The 17,687-nt window shown below is 61.1% G+C and overlaps 5 protein-coding genes and 1 non-coding gene across 6 annotated transcripts; 4 read left to right on the top strand and 2 right to left on the bottom strand.

Moving 5' to 3' along the window:
• Nucleotides 1-42: 42 nt before the first annotated feature.
• EHS24_003668 (uncharacterized protein) lies at nt 43-3,277 on the bottom strand (the record flags this gene model as incomplete). The annotated part of the gene is made up of 6 exons (XM_028619323.1): nt 43-687; nt 775-857; nt 909-984; nt 1,038-1,262; nt 1,307-3,011; nt 3,048-3,277. 6 exons carry the CDS (start codon nt 3,275-3,277, stop codon nt 43-45), a joined length of 2,964 nt encoding a protein of 987 aa, XP_028472192.1.
• Nucleotides 3,278-3,673: 396 nt separating this feature from the next.
• On the top strand, nt 3,674-6,165 carry EHS24_003667 (uncharacterized protein; the record flags this gene model as incomplete). The annotated part of the gene is made up of 2 exons (XM_028619322.1): nt 3,674-4,075; nt 4,123-6,165. 2 exons carry the CDS (start codon nt 3,674-3,676, stop codon nt 6,163-6,165), a joined length of 2,445 nt encoding a protein of 814 aa, XP_028472191.1.
• Nucleotides 6,166-6,359: 194 nt separating this feature from the next.
• Nucleotides 6,360-9,067, top strand: EHS24_003666 (uncharacterized protein; the record flags this gene model as incomplete). Its single annotated transcript, XM_028619321.1, has 7 exons — nt 6,360-6,421; nt 6,494-7,335; nt 7,508-7,585; nt 7,639-7,873; nt 7,977-8,159; nt 8,238-8,430; nt 8,480-9,067. The coding sequence occupies 7 exons, from the start codon at nt 6,360-6,362 to the stop codon at nt 9,065-9,067; spliced, it is 2,181 nt and encodes a 726-aa protein (XP_028472190.1).
• A 558-nt stretch (nt 9,068-9,625) lies between these two features.
• CCT8 (T-complex protein 1 subunit theta) lies at nt 9,626-11,608 on the bottom strand (the record flags this gene model as incomplete). Its single annotated transcript, XM_028619320.1, has 5 exons — nt 9,626-10,857; nt 10,915-11,196; nt 11,312-11,402; nt 11,462-11,473; nt 11,564-11,608. 5 exons carry the CDS (start codon nt 11,606-11,608, stop codon nt 9,626-9,628), a joined length of 1,662 nt encoding a protein of 553 aa, XP_028472189.1.
• A 2,467-nt stretch (nt 11,609-14,075) lies between these two features.
• Nucleotides 14,076-16,444, top strand: CAP3_1 (Glycosyltransferase 90 protein; the record flags this gene model as incomplete). The annotated part of the gene is made up of 5 exons (XM_028619319.1): nt 14,076-14,642; nt 14,888-15,221; nt 15,263-15,691; nt 15,745-15,991; nt 16,045-16,444. 5 exons carry the CDS (start codon nt 14,076-14,078, stop codon nt 16,442-16,444), a joined length of 1,977 nt encoding a protein of 658 aa, XP_028472188.1.
• Nucleotides 16,445-16,715: 271 nt separating this feature from the next.
• On the top strand, nt 16,716-16,807 carry EHS24_003663. Its single transcript has one exon. It is a non-coding gene; the product is annotated as a tRNA-Ala (tRNA).
• Nucleotides 16,808-17,687: the final 880 nt, after the last annotated feature.

Raw genomic sequence — 17,687 nt, 5'->3', positions numbered from 1 at the left:
CCGGTCTCGACGGAAAGGTTGGGAGGACGGGGCTCTGCAAGCCTACGCCTTACCTTCCGCCTTGCACGCGCACCCGTCTGGCCCTTCGCCGCGCAACACCTCGAGCGCGATCGCACACGCGTTGCGCACGGCGAGCTGCGGGCTGGCGGCTGCCGAGGAAAACGTCACGCCGTGCACGTGGACTTGGGCCGAGTATGACGGTATCGTGGCCTGCGGGGCTGGCGTGGGGATTGCAGCGTGGCCATTGGGGTAGGCCGAGCCATTGGCCTTGGCCTTGAGCACGCCCGCAGAACCGTTACCGTTCGTGCTGCTGTTGTTGTTGTTATTGGTCGCCAGCACGCCCTTTTCAATGGTCCACTGGTGGCAGCCGCGCGCGGCAAACAGCTCGAGCAGCGCGCTCTTCGGGTGCAGCGAGTGCGCGTGCGGGCCCACGGCGTAGCGGTCGACAAAGGGGCCCAGGTGCGCGTTGTACACGCGCGCGCAGACGGCCAGGTCAAAGCCCGAGTCTTCCAGGATGGCGCCAAAGAGGGCCTCGAGAATGTCCCCAAGCCACTTGTGTTCCGGCACCGACGACCAGAACTCGTGCTGCGGGTTGCCCCGGGCGATGGCGTTGTCGGCCTTGGCCTGTGCGGCGAGCATGGATTGCGTAAACGCTGCGAGTTTGACGGATGTCGCTGGGTCAATGTCCTGCAGGGACGAGGACAGGCCGGTGCAGACCATAAAGGCGGAGAAGGCGGCCTGGACGTCAGCTACGCCTTCTATGAGTTAGCTTACGTTGGCGACACGCGAGTGCTTCATGTGCGTGAGGGGTGCGGGGCCGAGGGAGGGGTTGGAATCCCAGATGGGCTCGAGAGTGACTAAAACAGTGTCAGTTGGCTGCGATTGGAAAACGCCACAGCCACACTCACGGTAATCGATGACCGCGTCGCCGAGGAACTCGTACCGCTCAAACTGGGCCTTGCGGGATGCGTCGGGATACAGGCTCTGCAAACGTGGATCAGTAGCTGACCTAGTCACACAGACGTTCAACTACTCACTATAGCAGCGCGACCGCGGTCACCGTCCTGGAACTCGTAGCCCAAAAGCGTCAAGGGCGCGCTTCCACGCGAGCTCGAGTCGCGCGGGTCAGGGAGTAACGAGGCCCACGTCTTGAGCGTCAGTGGAATGCAGAGAACGTGCATCGCATCCAGCGTGGCCTGAATGTCGCGGTTGTTGGAGAGGTACGCCGCGGCAATGAGAGCCTCGGCAACGTCTGCCACAGTCTGAACGTTTGTCAGCTCTAAAGGACAAACCCCGCAAAGCTCACCTTATCGCCCAGCTTTTGCGTTTTGGGCGCCACAGCCTCGGTGGCACCCTCCACGACCCACGTTGGTGGGACAAAATCGCGTGCACGACGGTACATGCTGCGGATATACTTGACCACATCCGACTTGATCGCCGACATTTGCAGCGCGTTGTTGGACACCACCATGTGCCTGTCCCTCGTCATGGTTCCCTCCGTTTTTCTGGTAATGTCGATGTAGACGTCTACAGTAGATATGAGCTTGAGAACCGTATCGCCCAGCATTTCCAGACGCTCGTAGTTGGTCTGGCCGGGGAAGGGGCGTGCAGCGGGGCAGGTGATGGCTTCGCGCGCCAGGTTGCGGTCCAAAGCGCCGTGAAAGTGGTCCGACGACAGTTGTGCGGCGATGAGCTCATCGTCGAGGGACGCGAGGGCGGCCGGGAGCACGGTACCGGTGCGGAAGACGGAGGCCGGGATAAAGTGTAGACTCAGAAGTTCGGGAATCAGGAGCATGCCCTTTTGCTTGGGCTGGGCGAGGGCGGCGACCAGACCGCCGCCTTTTGGTCCCACAGCGTGCTCGCCCTCGACAATAGGCTGGTCCGGGTACAGGAGCGACGTGACTTGGCGGTAGCGATACTCGTAACGCTCGTTGGACATGGCAACTTCGAAAAGTGTCTTGTCGGGTGCCTCTGCGCTCTTGGATTGGGGGGACAGGTCGAGACGCAGACGTGACGCGTAGAAACGGCGACCCAGTTCCTGTGGGGCGCTGATCACAGCATCCTCGAGCTGTACTGCTAGGGCCTTGGGATCATCAAGCTTGAACACTTGCACGTAGTCCTTGTCGACGGCATCCACATCTGTCCACGAGATATCCTCAACGGAGCAAGTCCGGGCACTCGAGTCGCGTGCAAAGTCGGTCCTGAAGGGCAGAACAAGGTACGCCGTCGTACCAAACTCGCCGTCCAGCGGCTTGTTTAACAGCGCCCGCATGAAACGCCGTGTGTACTCAAACGCCTTGTCAAGCTGAGCGGACGACAGTTTCAGCTGGCCAGGCGTGCGGGTGAAAATAGCGCTTGCTGCCACCTTTTGCTGGGCGACGTCGAGCTCGAGCACGTCTTCCGTCACAGGTACGGGTCGTGCACTCAGAAAACACAGCGCACGGCACTGGTCCGCAACAGCCGCGTGTGGTGGTTGAAACTTGAGGGTCACAATCGTGGCGTGAAGCAAAGTGTGCCCGCTGGCAGTCTGCTTGGCCTCACTGAGTGGGTGTTGGATCCAGAACGTTGGTGACGCGAGCAACTCGTAGTCGGCTTCACCCAGGATGCCGCTGCTGCTCCGGGGCAGTTTGGCCAGTGCCGCACGCGCTTCGTTACGGGCCACCTCGTCTGGGTGTGGTGGGCGATAACTTGGTGCGCTAGTTGTGCGTGATCCCGAGGCAACCACGGAACGAGGCCCGGGGCCATCACTGATGGAGTCGTGCCCGCGCGGTTGGGGCGCATGGACGGTGCTGTTGATGGCAGCACCAGTGGGATTCGTTTCCGCCGGTGCGCTAGGCTTGCGCTTGATGGTCGGGTTGGCCGGTGTAGGTGCCAGCGAAGGTGCAATCTCCCCTGCCTCCATGAGCGCCAGGACTGCGTTGAACGCGGCGCTCTGCTTGGCCAGCTGTTTCGACCTGAATGGGCCGGCGGAGGACGCTTCGCGGACGGGCGAGTTGAAGGGCAGCACTACGCTACATGTAAAACCCCCTCCGTAAGCTGCGGCGCACGTGTAGACGGCATTGTGTTCAGAGAGGTTGTTGCGCAGGCTGCCGACGTAGGCGGACATGACTGAGGTAGCGTTGGCGTCGGTGAGTAATGACCCGGGGTCCGGGACCGCTGAGCCAGACGCCTGCGTGTTATATGCGGCTGCACCATCCGTCTTGGAGCCACTTGAGCCCATCTTGAAGCGCTTGGAGGGATGGAGCGGGTCGAGAGACGCGGTCGTGCGTTTGGACATGGAAGAGGGAGGTTACGAGGGCGGGATGGTAGGAAGGAGGGTGATCGGGTTCTGTGCCCCCGACAGGGGAGTGTCGCGTCCAGGAGCTCGAGTTGGAGGTGCACAGGAGAGACGGAGGATGCGTGCCGAGTAGACGACGGCAGGTGACGCGGGAGGGAACGAGCGAGGTAGCAAGAGCGATGATGATGATGATGAAGAGCTGACAACAAAGTGCCCAACCTCCCCCCGATGGATGATGGCATCCACCAAACGACCCACCTCCACCGGCTGGCGCTACCACACGGCCGCTCGAGCCCAACTTTTTGGCCCGGGATGGAGGATCTCTCTCTTGTGTTCTTTGTTCCATTCCACAACACGTCGTTTCCACACAACCAACGACACTAGACACCCACCAAAATGAGCGTCATGCTCAACCGGCGCACAGCTGTCGCACAGCATGTGCTGGCACTTACCCTCCGTCGCCATCTATCCGCACGGCCACCGCCACCGCACTTCAACATCCCCTTTCCGTCCTCTCCCACCTCCGAGAACGGCCGTAAACCACCACCAACACCACCACTCCCTTCCTTTCCCTCCCTCGCCCTCCATGAAGACCCAGAGCCTCCAGCGCCTCTTGACCCTTCCAAGGACATGTCATGGCTGCGTGTGTCAGCGTCACCCAAGACACCAAAGTATGACAAGGCGCTGGAGGAGATTGCCGCGGCGGCCGAAGAGACGTGGAGAAAGTTGCAAGGCTTGCCAACGAGAAAGCCAGAGCTAGCGCAAGAGCCAGAGCCTGTGATTGAGCAAGCTAAGCAAGTGGGTAGACGAGTCGAGGTGGTGCGATCTATGCTGACAAACCACAGGCATCACTGGCGTCACCCATAGCCCCACGGACGTGGGACCCAGAGGTGCTGGGCATTCCCCGCGACGCGGATAGAGAAGCAGAGCTCGACCAGCACGACTATACGCCGGCTGAGCGCGAGGCCAAGCTCGCAGTGATGATTGCGGACGATGAGGCCCAGGCCAAACAAGCGGCCAAGTTCAAGGCGTTGGAGGACAAGCTCACGGCGATCCTCAAAGGTTCAAACGACCCGCTGGACGCCGTCGAGGAGATTGTCCTCTACAAGCCGAGAGAGCCAGAGCCACCGTCATCATCTCCCCAGCCCGAGCCTGCGGCGAACACCACGGCCAAGGACGTCGAGGACACGAAGGACACGCAGCTCGATGCACCCGGCGCCCAGCCCAAGAGGGCATTAGGACGCAACTGGCATCGACCGCCAGACCCCAATACGCCAGACTACGTGCCCAGGACCGCGCCACACCTCCGTATTGCGCCTTACGAAGATGGCAGCATTCCCTTGCTCTGGCCTGACGCGACTGTCAATGACCACCTGAAAACAATCCGCAACACCCAACCTCCCGACATGGCGTGTGCCCTCTTTCCCAGCCTCTTGAGACTTCCCTTCAAAGGTTCAGTTGCGCAAATGCACGAGTACGAGATGCTCCTGGTCGACATGATAGAGTACGTTACTCCACCACGCGAGGAGGGCAACATGGCCATTGCTACTTGGATGGCCCAATACCCCCCGCAGTATTCGGCCACCATGCAACTCATCATCCGGTGGATGGAGGTAGCTCGTCATCTCCACAGCCTCGGCGTCCTCGATTCAAGGATGCGACAGGATCACTGGCCCGTTGGTTTCTTCGAGCTCGTCATTCTTGCTGTCCTCAAGCCGGTGCCCTTGAGCAAACACACACAAGTGGTGAAAGGTAAGCGTCGCGAAAGGTCGAATGTCTGGAGTCGGTTCCGCATCTGGCGACCAACGGCGCCGACCGCTGCCGAGTTGTTCGCCTTTTTCGAAGAAATGGAGCTTGAGATTACGCCCAGCATGTACACAGTCATGCTGTGGCACATGAACTTGTTTGAGCTGGTCAACCGGTCCAACTCGCACCGCTACGCACCAGAGGAGCAAGCACTTTCTCGCGCCTGTCACACGCTGTCTTTGTACCTCCTGGACCCTAAAAACCTTGAACTTCACTTGGGCAACACTGGCAACTCGGATGCCCTGATTCGATACAACGACGAACGCCTGTTGCGCATCACGGCCGGATTGAAAGTTCTCGACTTTCACGAGCGCGCCTACGGGCGCGGCCTTGCGGTCTCGCAGCAGTGGGTCAAGTCGCTGGACGCCTTGCGCGAGTGGGGCTACAAGTCGCTCAAGAACTACACTGAGCCGCGTCCCCGCCACCGTGGCCCGACAAAACCAGAGATGATGCATCTCTTCATGGTCATCCGCGACATCCTCCTCCGAGCTCCCGACGACAGTATCCGCGTGGAAAAGCACATGCTTTGCGGCTACGACATGGCCGACCCCTTTGAGGTGCTCAACCTCATGAAAAATCCAAAGGCCAACATCATCATCGACGAAGACGGGCCTACCAAGTCCAAGACCGCCAACAGGGCGATCAGCGCCATCCTCGTGGCCGCCAACGAGCGCCGCCTGTTAAGCGACGTGTACCGCTTGATGGAGTGGGTCAAGGAGACTCGTACGCGAATCCCAGCGTCGACCATGATGACAGCCTTCCTGCACGTCAACACGCGCGAAGACCTGATGCGTATGTTTGCGCTTGCCAAGGTCATCAAAGTGGCACCCGAGTACATGCCCCCCGAGTTATTGGTGGGCATCCAGAAGCAGGCCAGGGCCAAGCTCGACCTCGCATACAATACCGACCTATGGGACAACAACAGGCGCAAGCAAGAGCTGGATGCGGCCGAAAACGCTCCTGCCCCTGCTGGAGATGCTCGTGACGCTCCGGCTCGAAAGGCCACGGTTGTGCGGTCGCGCATCGAGCACAAGCTGCATTACATGTTCCATGAGTGGTTCCCGCAACTGGATATGTTGTAGACTGCATAAACGTAGAGCTGTAGACTGTCCACCCACCGTTCCACATGCATGTATCACACACACACAATGTTTTTGGAGGTGGCACCTGGGGGGCTGTTTTCCCCAGCCTCCTGCCGGCCTATGGCCATAACCGGCGACTTTGTCCATTCGTTGCTCGTCTGTTGCATCCGTCCATCCACATCCTCTCCATCCACATGCCAAGGCAAAGCTACCGCGAACACCGCGCAGCGCGCAACCGCGCTCTGTCGGCGTACGGGTGGGTACCATCTCCATGCACTGCATGCACACGCGCGCACACAAATGCTGACGTGGTCGTTCGTGTGTGCAGGAGCGAAGCTGGCGACCTCGAAAGCGTCGCGTCCTACTCGACCCTGGCGAGCATCACAACCATGGGCAGTGTCGCCGCGTCCTCGTATCCCGTGTCGGCGGCTGGCGGCTCGGGTTTCCGCAGTCACGCCGGCAGCGGCGGCGGCGGGGGCAGCATCTCGTCGCTGCGTGGCCTCGGCGTGCCCGTGCGCGACGGCACACCGGCGTCCAACGCGCCCGACGGCGGACTCGCTCCCCCCTGGGTCCCAAGACCGCGGACAGGCAGCACGCCGGCGAGCGCCGTGTCGGGCAACCACTACTACCTGCACAACGCCGCCAGCGGACGGTCGAGTTCCGTCGGTGTCGGCTCGAGCCCACGACAGCGGCGGGACAGCTCGTCCTTGTCCGCGGCCACTGGCAGGTCGGCGACGCCATCGGCGCCCCTTTCGCCGCGCATGTCGTCGTCTCCGCGTCTCTCCGCCAGCCGCGATGCCCCGCACACATTGCCCCCATCGCCAAACCACGTCCAGTCCTCGTTACCGCGCCCGGGGGGCCATGCGCGGCGCGACTCGGGGTCGCCCGTGTCGAGCCTGCGCGCGCGCCCGGGGCTTCCCCACGTCCACAGCACGCAGTCCGAGCCGCCAAGGGAGACAAAGGAGAGCAGCAGCAGTGACGCGCGGCGGAGGAAACGCGCCAAGAACGAAGAACGCTGGCGCCGCGTCCGCGCCCGCGAGGCCGCGCACGATGCCCCGCTCCGCCGTGCAGCCAAGGTCTCGCAGTCGAAATGGGGCAGTAAAGGCGCATACGGCGCCGTGCTCGCTGCTGCCTTGTTGGGGCGGCTCGTGCTGACCGCCCTGGCGCTTTGTGAGTCTTCCTTCGTTTTCGGTCGCTGCCGGGTAATCGAGGCGCCGGCACATGATATCGTCGTCGACGTCGTCCGAGATCCAGCCAGATGCGTCGTCAGATCTTTGGGTCTTGGATACCACCTCCGCCGGGCATATCGCCACAAATGCATGCAACTGACTCTAAACCACAGACTTTAGCCGGACAGTGCGCAACACGCTCGCTGCGCAGGTCGTCGTCGCGCGCGGCGCATGTGTCAACAGCCCAAAAGGTACGTCCTCGGGCCGCACTCTTCCCCCATGACACTCGTCTAACGCTTCGCAGTGTGGGCACCAGTGTGCAACGCGCTCTACGCCGGCCCCTCGACTGGTCTCGTGCCAACTCTGGCTGTGCTCAGCGGCCACCTCGCCCTCGAAGCCAGCATGGGATGGGGCGCCGCGCTAGCCTGGGCCGTGATTGAGGGCTGGCGCGAAGGGCGGACGACAAGGACCAAGATTGCCGCGGTGGTGTACATGTCTCTGGCGCCGGTCCTTGCGCTGTCTGACGGCGCGTTGTTGCAGTGAGTGAAGCTGCGCTGCAGCGTGGTGGCAGGACAGGCTCCAACAAAGCAAAGCCACCACGTCAACTGTAGGCCGTGTGCGACTCCCAGCTGACAATTCCAGAATCCGTACTGTGCCCCTCGGCCTCGTCGCGTGGGCTCTGCTGGCCTCTTGTTCCGGTCGCGACACACTCGCGGCCGCGGCGCTCGCCGGTGCCGTGTGGTTTGACAAGTCCGCAATGGTCTACCTCCCAGGCTTTGGCGTGTATGCCATTGGCAAGCGGATATGGCTCGGACGGCAGCGGGGGTGAGTCACAGCGAGCGGGCGAGATATAGTTGCAGGCTGCCCACGCAAACCTCTAAATACCCAGTGCTGACCCTGCAGTCGCGGTTACCTCTCCCATCTCCTCATCGCTGCCATGTTCGCCCTCGCGGGCCTCGAGGCCCTGCGGCCCGTTCCGCTTCGCCAGCGCGTCGGTGGTATTCTCTCCGCGCTCAGGACGTGTGTGCGCCCAGAGACGGCCGGCACGTGCTTGAAGCCATTACTCTCGGTCGTCTCGATCCGCGGCGTCCTCACAGTACGTACCCACGAGGGTCGTTTCGTTTGTGGAAAAACTAACAGCTCAGCTCGCTGCATGGGCTCCATCAGTGTACCTCGTTCTCCGCGCGTCCCACGCCCTCCGCCCCTCGCCAGCCGAACCCGCCACCCCACGCTCCGTGCCGGCCACCACCCGTCTCCTGCCACTGGCACTGACGGCCACGACGGCCGCCGTGTCGTTCGCGCACGCCGACGCGGCCTTGCCGCTCCTCCCCTTGGCGCTCATGAGTTCCCTGCGCGGCGACGACGACGAGTGGGCCGTCGCCGTACAGTGCCAGCAAGTCGCGGCCATTGCGCTGTGGCCGCAGCTCGGCACCCTCGTGCCCCTCGCCGCGGGCTACCAGATGGCGTGGGCGTGGCTCATCGGCGCAAGGACCGACGCGCCGCACCCGGCCATCCGGGCCCACCAGCTGGTCACGGCGTGGGGCATCCCGGCCGTCCTGGCCGTGTCCCTCCTGGCCATGGTGCCGCAGCTGCACCTCGCCGGCGTTCTGGCCACGTTGCTGCCGTACGCGCTCGTTGTGCAGCGCGCGTTCGTCATGGCCAGCGTGGCGCTGTTGGTCGTGTGGGGCAATGTACGCCTGCTCAAGACGGCGTGGGCCATTGGCGCGTTGTGAGCAGAGGTGCGGGGCAGAGAGATGTAGATGTGTTTCTCGCAAAGTACTGGGATGGAGTTGTGCAATAACACGGGGGCTGGGGCTGGGCTGTTCAGCGATCAGCGACTGGTGATCTCATGTTTAGGAAAGTTTATATAGATGAGATGTAGATTCCTGGCGGCAAAGAGGTTTAATGCACTGGTTGTTCGTTTGTTTTGGCCTTGCCCCTTGTGGCCAAGAAGATCTTTAGAACGAGATCTGGAACACTGCGTCAAGAGTGGCGTTGCCGCAAGGCGTTTTCCCGACACGGTTCGCTTTTGGGTGCGTGTCCAGACTCACAGCTACTGTTTCATTCACTTGGAACGCGAGAACGGCCGCAAAAGGTGCGAAAGTGATGTACGCTTCGTTGCTGTGATGGTGGCGGTCACCGCGCACTCCCTCGCGGTCAGTTTACATCGCCACACTGGATCCTTCTTGTTTACTGCTCCTAGCTCGAGCTCGTTCGCTCGCGTCCACTGCCCAGTACATGCATGCAAGTATAATATCTCACGGCGCCGATCCGATCATACGTGTCTGTCTCTAATCCTCGTCCCAGTGGCCCTGCTGCTTGGGCGGGGCGAGGCCTGCCTGCTTGGCGACAATAATCGAGTCGACGCGGAGGACGGCGATGGCGGCCTCGGTGGCGAGCTTGATGGCCCAGTCCTTGGCGGCGTACGCGTCCAGGACGGGCAGGCGGCCCGACTCGGGCTCGGCGACGCGGCGGACGGCGGGGGGCTGCTCGGCCTCAATGTCCACGCCGGAGTCGACCTCGCCGGCGGCGTGCGCGGCGTACAGGGCCGAGACGACGTCCTCGGCCGACAGGCCGGCGTTCTCGGCCAGCGTGCGGGGCACGACCTCCATGGCCTCGGCCCAGCGGGTGATGGCGTGCTGCGAGAGACCGGGGGTGACGGCACCGTACTCGGCCACGCGGGCTGCGAGCTCAATCTCGGAAGCACCAGCGCCGGGAACGAGACGGCCGTCACGGAGGATGATGCGGACGTTGTTGACACCGTCGTCGATGGAGCGCTCCAGGTCGTCGAGGTAGTTTGCGGTGGCACCACGCAGGACAATGGTCGCCGTGCGGGTGCGCTCGCCCTCCTCCTGCCTGAAGACGGTGACGCGGTCGCCACCAATCTCAATCGTCTCAAACACGTCGACCATGCCGGCCTCCTCGGGGGTGGGGGCGCCGAGACGGGCGAGCGGGGTAGCGCCGAACACGCGGCACAGGCGGCGCAGGTCAAACTTGGACAGCACCTTGACGACGGCAATGCCCATGCGGTTCAGGTAGTGCAGGGCCAGGTCGCCAATACCGCTGCCGGCAATGATGAGCTTGACGCCAGAGTCGGCAATCTCCTTGAAGTAGCCCTCGAGCTGCTTCTCCTCGCCGTGGGTAAAGTCAAGCAGCTCGTCCGCCTTCTTGAGGAGCACAGTGCCCTTGGTCTCAGTCTGCGCAATGTCCAGACCGCAAGTGTACACGGCCACCTTGGCCTTCTTGGCGCTCTTGATGATACCCTCGGGCTCGCGACCAAACACCATACCGCGAACAACACGCGACTGGCTCAGGCCACCACCGAGAATCTTGACCACGCGGACCGAGTCGACGTTAAAGTCCTTGACGTTCTTGGGCATGACGGCAAGAGCGGCCTCGGAGACGAGGTCGGAGAGGAAGGCCTCGTTACCGGGCTGCTTGGACGCCAGAGCGGGCGAAATGGCCGACGCGAGGACCTCCTTGGAAGGCAGCGGGGAAGGGGCGAGGGTGGAGCAGACGAGCTCTGCGGAGGGGTGTCAGTGACGTCCATACATCTACCGCGGGGGTGCGCCTGACTCACTCTCGAGCTCCTCGCGGCCCTTGGCAAGTGCCATCTCGTAGCCCTGGATGACCTCGGAAGGGTGGAGGCCCATGGTGAGCAAGTGCTCGGAGCGCTTGAGCAGCTCGCCGGCAAGGATGAGGACAAGGTTGGTGCTGTCGCCCATCTCAGACTCCTGCGAGTTGGAAGCCATGACAAGGAGCTTGGCGGCAGGGTGCGCGACCTCGATCTCGCGGATGATGGTAGCGGCGTCAGACGTCACAAAGAGACGGCCGAGGTGGTTGATGATGAGCTTGTTGCGGCCTGGACGTCAGCATGGAAAGCAGTCGTAGAGGACCACGTGAGGCGGGCGCGGGCTGGTGGCCACCTACGTGACTAGCCCAGCCCGACCACACGTCCACGGGCACACATAACGCACCATTGGGACCAAACGACGTCCGCACAATCTCGCTCAGCTCGCCGACAGCCTGGATGTTACGAAGCACCGCCTCCTCGAGGCCGGACATGTGCTAGAGGGGTCAGCTGAGCTCTCCTGCTTAATCGCTTAGTAGCTCTCAAGAGCGCATACCTTGTAACCGGCCTGGAAATGTCAGCGTCGTTGTCACTAGTCACACCACACGAGCTGCCTTGGCTGCACGAGCTAAAGCCAAGACAAGACTAGGACACGTACCTTGAAGAGGTCTGGACCTCCTGCGCGGGGGACCTTGAGGGACATCGTGGACTAGCTGTTGATGTCGGGGAGGTTGTTGTTGAGTTTTGTTGGCAGAGACAAGAAGTTGGGACACCTGCGACGCGCAACGACGACCACAATGTGTCGCGCGCAGAGGCAGAGCAGGCAGCCTGGAAGCATCCACGCGCCCAGGCCACATTTTGGTTCCGTCACGTGAGCCACGTGGGTGGACTCTCCCACGGATGTACTGGCTGCCCAAGTGCCACGGGCGGCGGGTATTGCGGTATTACAGCGGGAATTAGGTAATCACTGTTTGGTTCCAATGCCGCCGATCAGCGCTGTTGATAGGAGGGGCCTGTCAAGATGCCTTGCCATGCACAATCACATGTGCTGCCAGTGGGGCCAGTCGCCAGTTGCTCACCCAACGACTAGTTCTCAAACGACACACGACACGACACTGTGCAGGCAGAGACAGAGCTCGGAGGCCGGAGGGCCCGGATGATCGAGTGCGATCATACGTAAGGACGCAGGCTGCGCACTTGCCGTCCCGCTTTCAATGGCTCACGCCCACTTCCGACCCGTGCTCGATCTCCGCCGCTCAAGTGGCATATACCAGCTGTTCGTTCTGGGTTCCCAGCTAGATGGTAGTCAGTGTTGTCGGTCTCTACTTACTGGCACGTCGAAACTGTGCCCACTTGCCAGCAATACCACTCACAACCCCAACATGCCTGCTAAGCGCATCAAGTCGCCTGCCGAGAGCTGCTGCCGATTCCAAAACCGCTGGTGCGTGTGATCGTCAAGATCGCCAGACGTGCGTATGTCATGTTCTTAATTGCTTCCTTGTGCGAGCAATACCAGTGGCTACGTACATATGTACACACGAGTACAACTATGAATGTTCCGAGGGCCAGCACCCGACACATGGATGCGCAGTCGGTCTGCAATGAACCACCACATCCTGCCCCCACACACACTCTGCTCGTAAGTGCTTGACCTGTTCAAACGTGCTTGCCGGCGGAGCACGGCATTGGAAGCGAGTATTGCCCCCGGAATGCCACCACGGATGATTCATGCGCGCTGCCGGGAGGCGTCTCCAGGCTCCAATGCATTCTCAAACAGACACACAATTGTACGGCAGGTTGTTTGGTTCCATTCCAATATCCAATATCCAACGCCGCGAGCGCGCACGGTGCGGGGCCTGCAGTCCTGCAAGTCCTGCGCGTCCTGCACCGTCCTATCCGCAGTTATGTACTGTATCGTCGTAGTCCTCATGGCTCCCGCGGCCTGGTTCCTGTGCCCGGCACGTCCTTGACGACCGGGAAGACCGCATCCGCACATGGCGCGGCTGGAGGCCACTCTGGCGCCATGCCATGGCGCCGTGATGTCACCTCTCGCTCCCCCATGGAAGAGTGCGTGAAACGTGTGCTTCGTTGCATGGCCTGCATGGGCTGCATGGCCTTGCAAAAGGGGGCACTTTAGTTATCCCTCTGTTCTGTAGCGGGCACCACTAGGCCACTAGCCACGCCTGGTAGTGGGTTATGATGTGTGAGGCCGTGAGCCTGCGACATTTTCGGGCCTGGAGAGCTGTCTAGCCGTGGGCTGTATGGGATTGTTTGTTTTATGGCCTGCCTCTGGATCTATGGAATCTGGACCTATGGCTGCAGGCTGCAGGGAAAGCACTGTGCAAAAAGGAAAAAAGGCTGCTGTGTGGGCGTACTGGCGCATGTACCGTACAGAGAGCGATCCAGAGGGCCAGAGACAATGGGCCCAAATGGCTCAAGAGACTGAATTGTCAACACGGGCGGTGTGAGGTATGGAGTGACGGACGATGGGGGCAACGCCTTGAATGCCGGCTGACAGGGAATGGAGGGAGGGTGTTATGAAAAAAAAGGATGATGCCTCTCTCTTCTGCTGCGCACATTATGTATACAACCCCCTGCGCTCGTGTGGCCTGGAGAAGGAGGAGGCAGATAACCCGCGCACGCTTGCCGAGGCTGGACTGCGCAGATGGTGGTGGCTCTGTACAAAGAAATGAAGAAATGGGCCGTACAACATGCATGGCGCTGCAGCAGGCCCGCACAGGGTCCCCTGGCTTTAGGTCGAGAGCGAATGGCGGAATTCAGGCTTTCCGGGCCCATCGACGCCATTTACGCGCAGGCAGGCAGGGGGGGTGGATGTGGTGAGCGCGTGCGCTCGCGCGATTAGTTTGGGCCATCGAGATGCCGTCCGTCCCTGGTTCTTTGCCAAAGATCGAGAGAGCGACAGTGTGGGTGTGGTCGCCAGGCAGAGCGTCGACTGACGACGCTAACACTTTCGGGGAGCAACAAACTCTCTCTGTGTTCCCCATCTCGACTTTATCTCTCTCTCACGTCCAAGTCGCGGTCGCCATATTCTCTACCCACCTACCCACCTGTCTCTGTCTCCCCTCTGTACAGTACTCTACCGACACTCTATACCGTGCCCAAGCGCATATCTGTCCACCATCGCACCTCCTACCCCCCCTCGCGCGGCCATGTCGCCCTTGGCCTTCCCGCACCGTCGCCTGCGAACACGCACGGCCATCACGCTGGGGATCGGCCTCTTCCTCTTCTACCTCGTCACCGCCCAAGGACCAAGTGGATCACTCCAGAGCTCGCGTCAGGCGCTCAACCAAAAGCTGGGAGGCCCCACGCTCCTCGGCTTTCTGCACGACCACGACAAGCCCAAGCAGGTCAACTTTGAGGCCCTCAACGACTTGATATACTTTGCTGGGGAGGAGAAGGCTGCCCACGGCGGCGCGCTCGACACCGCCGCGAGTGCCGCAACGACCAAGCCCGTCAAGATCGAGCTGCCGCCGCACACCTACCTCGAGAACGGGCTGTTGATCCCCAACCCTGAAGGGCAGCACCCCGTGTACGACTTGATCAAGCGGAGCCGCGCAGAGTGGGAACGCAAGCTCGAGACCGCCAGCCGTACGTTGCAAGACGCCGTCGACGAGTACCAGCGCCGGTACGGACGCGCACCGCCCGCTGGCTTTGACCGGTGGTGGCGGTGGGCACGCAAGAACAACGTGCGCCTGCCAGACGAGTACGACCAGATTGTGAGTAGTTTAGGGGGGGTGTCCGCCCTAGATAGACGTCAGGAATAGCAACTGCGTCGGCGCGCGCACGCATGTGCACGGTGCCTCGGGGGCTTGCTCGCGAGCTCGCGACCGCGACCGACGACGCGACGTTCGGAACAGATCCAGATCCCGTTTCCATGGCGGCGCGTGCGTTGCACGTTGCTTGGCGCGGTGGTGGCAGCATGGTGGCATGGTGGCATGGTGGTGGCTGACGCTTGTCACAGCACAAGGACCTCGAGCCGTTCTGGGCCATTGGGCCGTCCGAGCTCCGACAGCTCCTCCAGGCGGGGTCCGACAAGTCGGGCATGTTCACCATCAAGTGCACCAAGGGCGACGGTGCCGAGGACGGGTGCTCGTACACGCTCCAGGAGAAGGGGCTGAACCAGGAGGGATCCAACATTGGCCATATGCGCGCAAAGGACCAGCTCGATCTCATTGCCGAGATCCAGCATGAGCTCGAGGACGTCGAGGCAGTGTTCTACAGTCACGACGTGCCGTGGCAGTTCCTTGGAAACGACTACCGGTCGGCACTCGTCGACTCTGCCCAGGAGGGAGAATGTGAGTTGGTGTGCACTTTTGCCGCAACTGACAATGTCCAGACTTTAACGACGACGAGCACGAGCTGGACCGTTCAGGCGGCCGTGGATGGGAGTCGGGATGCTCCCCGTCCAAACCCCTGCGCAAAAACTATCCCGACCGACCAGAGAACCTCGACGAGCTGTGGGGAGCCAACGAGAGGAGCTTTGTCTGGGACCACCAGGCCACCATGGACCCGTGCACGCACCCAAACCTCGTCCACCTCATCGGCTACCTGTCAGGCCACAACAAGGGCCCCGTCATTTCCCACGAGCTCCTGCCCACCATGGCCATGTCCAAGACCATGTTCCACTCGGACATTCTCTCTGTCAACTCTGAGGGCTGGACAGACGACAGCGGCAACGACCCGGCGTGGGAGGACAAGACGGAAGAGGCCATGATGTGGCGCGGGCGCACCACTGGTATCCTGTTCAAGGACGCTAACCCATGGAGTGAGTACGAGCCTCGTGGTGGTGGTGGTGGGCAAAAGCTGACGAGTCTGCAGACATCTCCCAGCGTATCAACCTGGTGGAGCACGCCGCGCGCCAGGACGGCAGCATCCCCGTCCTCCGTTCGGCCAAACTTGGCAAGCCCGTCGGCGAGCCCGTAGAGCAGGAATACAGCAAGCTCAACGAGCGGTACATGGACATTGCGTTCGTCGACCACGCCATCCAGTGTGACCCCAACGTCTGCGAGACGCTCCAGGACGAGTACCACTTTGCCGGCAGACTGGACTGGAACCAGGCGAACAAGTGAGTTGAATCGTGTGCGACCTCCACGCCCCAGCTGACAACAATATCTCCAGGTACAAATACATGATTGACCTGGACGGCAACGGCTGGTCTGCGCGCTTCAAGCGCCTGATGAACACCAACTCGCTCATCCTGAAATCCACAATCTTCCCCGAATGGTACAGCGACCGCATCCAGCCGTGGGTGCACTATGTCCCGCTCAAGGCCGACTTGACGGACATGTACGACATCATGACCTTTTTCCGCGGCTCAGACGAGCCCGGCGCCGATGGCCAGCCGCAGCCGGCACACGACGGCCTCGCGCGCCAGATTGCCATTGCGGGCAAACACTGGAGCCACAACTACTGGCGCAAACAGGACATGGCGTCGTACCAGTTCAGGCTGCTGCTCGAGCTGGCGCGGCTCATGGCGCCCAACAGGAGCAAGGCGAGCTACGAGTCGCCGAGGGCGTAGATGCAGAGTATAGACGCGGAGGAGGGAGGGGGAAGAGGGGGGGGAGGCGGGAGGAGGAGGAGGACGCAAAGGTGTCATGTTGGCGGGCGTCACACCATCCATAGACTATTACGCATAACCACCCATCCTGTACAGTTAAGCCTTGTCATGCAGTCCATGTAACGATCCAGGGACCTGTCGGTTGTGCATAAGGGTGGAACAGGGACGTCTCGAGCGAGCGACGCAGCGGGCGGCCAGCGGCGAGCAGGGGGCCAAAGAGGCAGTCACCATCGGGCGTGTAGCTCAGTTGGTAGAGCGTGTCATTAGCAAGCACAAGCATCTATCTACTTGACAAGGTCTTTGGTTCGATTCCTAACTCGTCCACATCCTCTTTTTGGGCCTGTTGGGAGAGATGTAGGAGGTAGAGGAGGTAGGAGGAGGTGTTGGACGACGTTGAGAAGTGATGTGGTGTGGTGGACGATCACTTGTGGCCGCAATTGTGGCGGGGGTCTTTTTTTCCGGTGGGCCATCGACTTTTTTCGGGTATGGTTTTCTGTGTTACGTGGGATGTCTTTCAACACGCGTGACAACAGCGTGCAGTTGCAGAAGGTTGCCTGCGTCCTCTGGGGTCAAGAGTTTTGCTTGCTTAAGGTTGACCTTTGGGTTCAAGACATGTGAGACGTCCATTTCCAGTTGCGCGCCATTTTTTGCCAGTCCACTTGTGCAGATTTCCAAGGCGGCCTCGGTTGGCTACACTCGTCCAATTACTGATGCTGGCCCTTCCATTTGGCTAGTGCTCGAATCCCTCCCTCTTTGACGTGACAAGTCCGGGTACGTTCACTGTCGGTGTACGTTCAATCATGTGTGGGAGACGTCAAGCAAGGCCCCGGAGACTTTGGAGTATACAGAGGACAATTCGTCTGTAGACCATTCGTCTGCACACTCTAGGTCGAACAAGGTCCCACAACTAGACGAGGCCTACCTGCTAACACGAGGCATAATCATACTGCTCCACTGTCGCCCTCTGTCCCTGTACCTCTCAATCCCAAATCGACCTCAGGGAGGAGCTCATGATCGCAGAAAATCGGCCCACCGCGCGAGTCGCATCACATTGTCCCCCATCTCCATCCTCTCCCTTCACGTCTGCGCTCTCATCTCCGCTTCCTCGTTCCATACCACAAAAAGCAGCATCACCACAGCTGAACGACAACCCCCTCAACCCCTGACCAAACCACCTCCACTTGGGAAAGTGGCGTGACCCAGC

This window comes from Apiotrichum porosum, assembly GCF_003942205.1.
Source record: "Apiotrichum porosum strain DSM 27194 chromosome Unknown scaffold_18, whole genome shotgun sequence".
In the NCBI taxonomy this organism is placed as follows: Eukaryota; Fungi; Basidiomycota; class Tremellomycetes; order Trichosporonales; family Trichosporonaceae; genus Apiotrichum; species Apiotrichum porosum.
The sequence above is the reverse complement of the archived record's forward strand: the minus strand, read 5'-3'. Positions and strand labels throughout refer to the sequence as shown.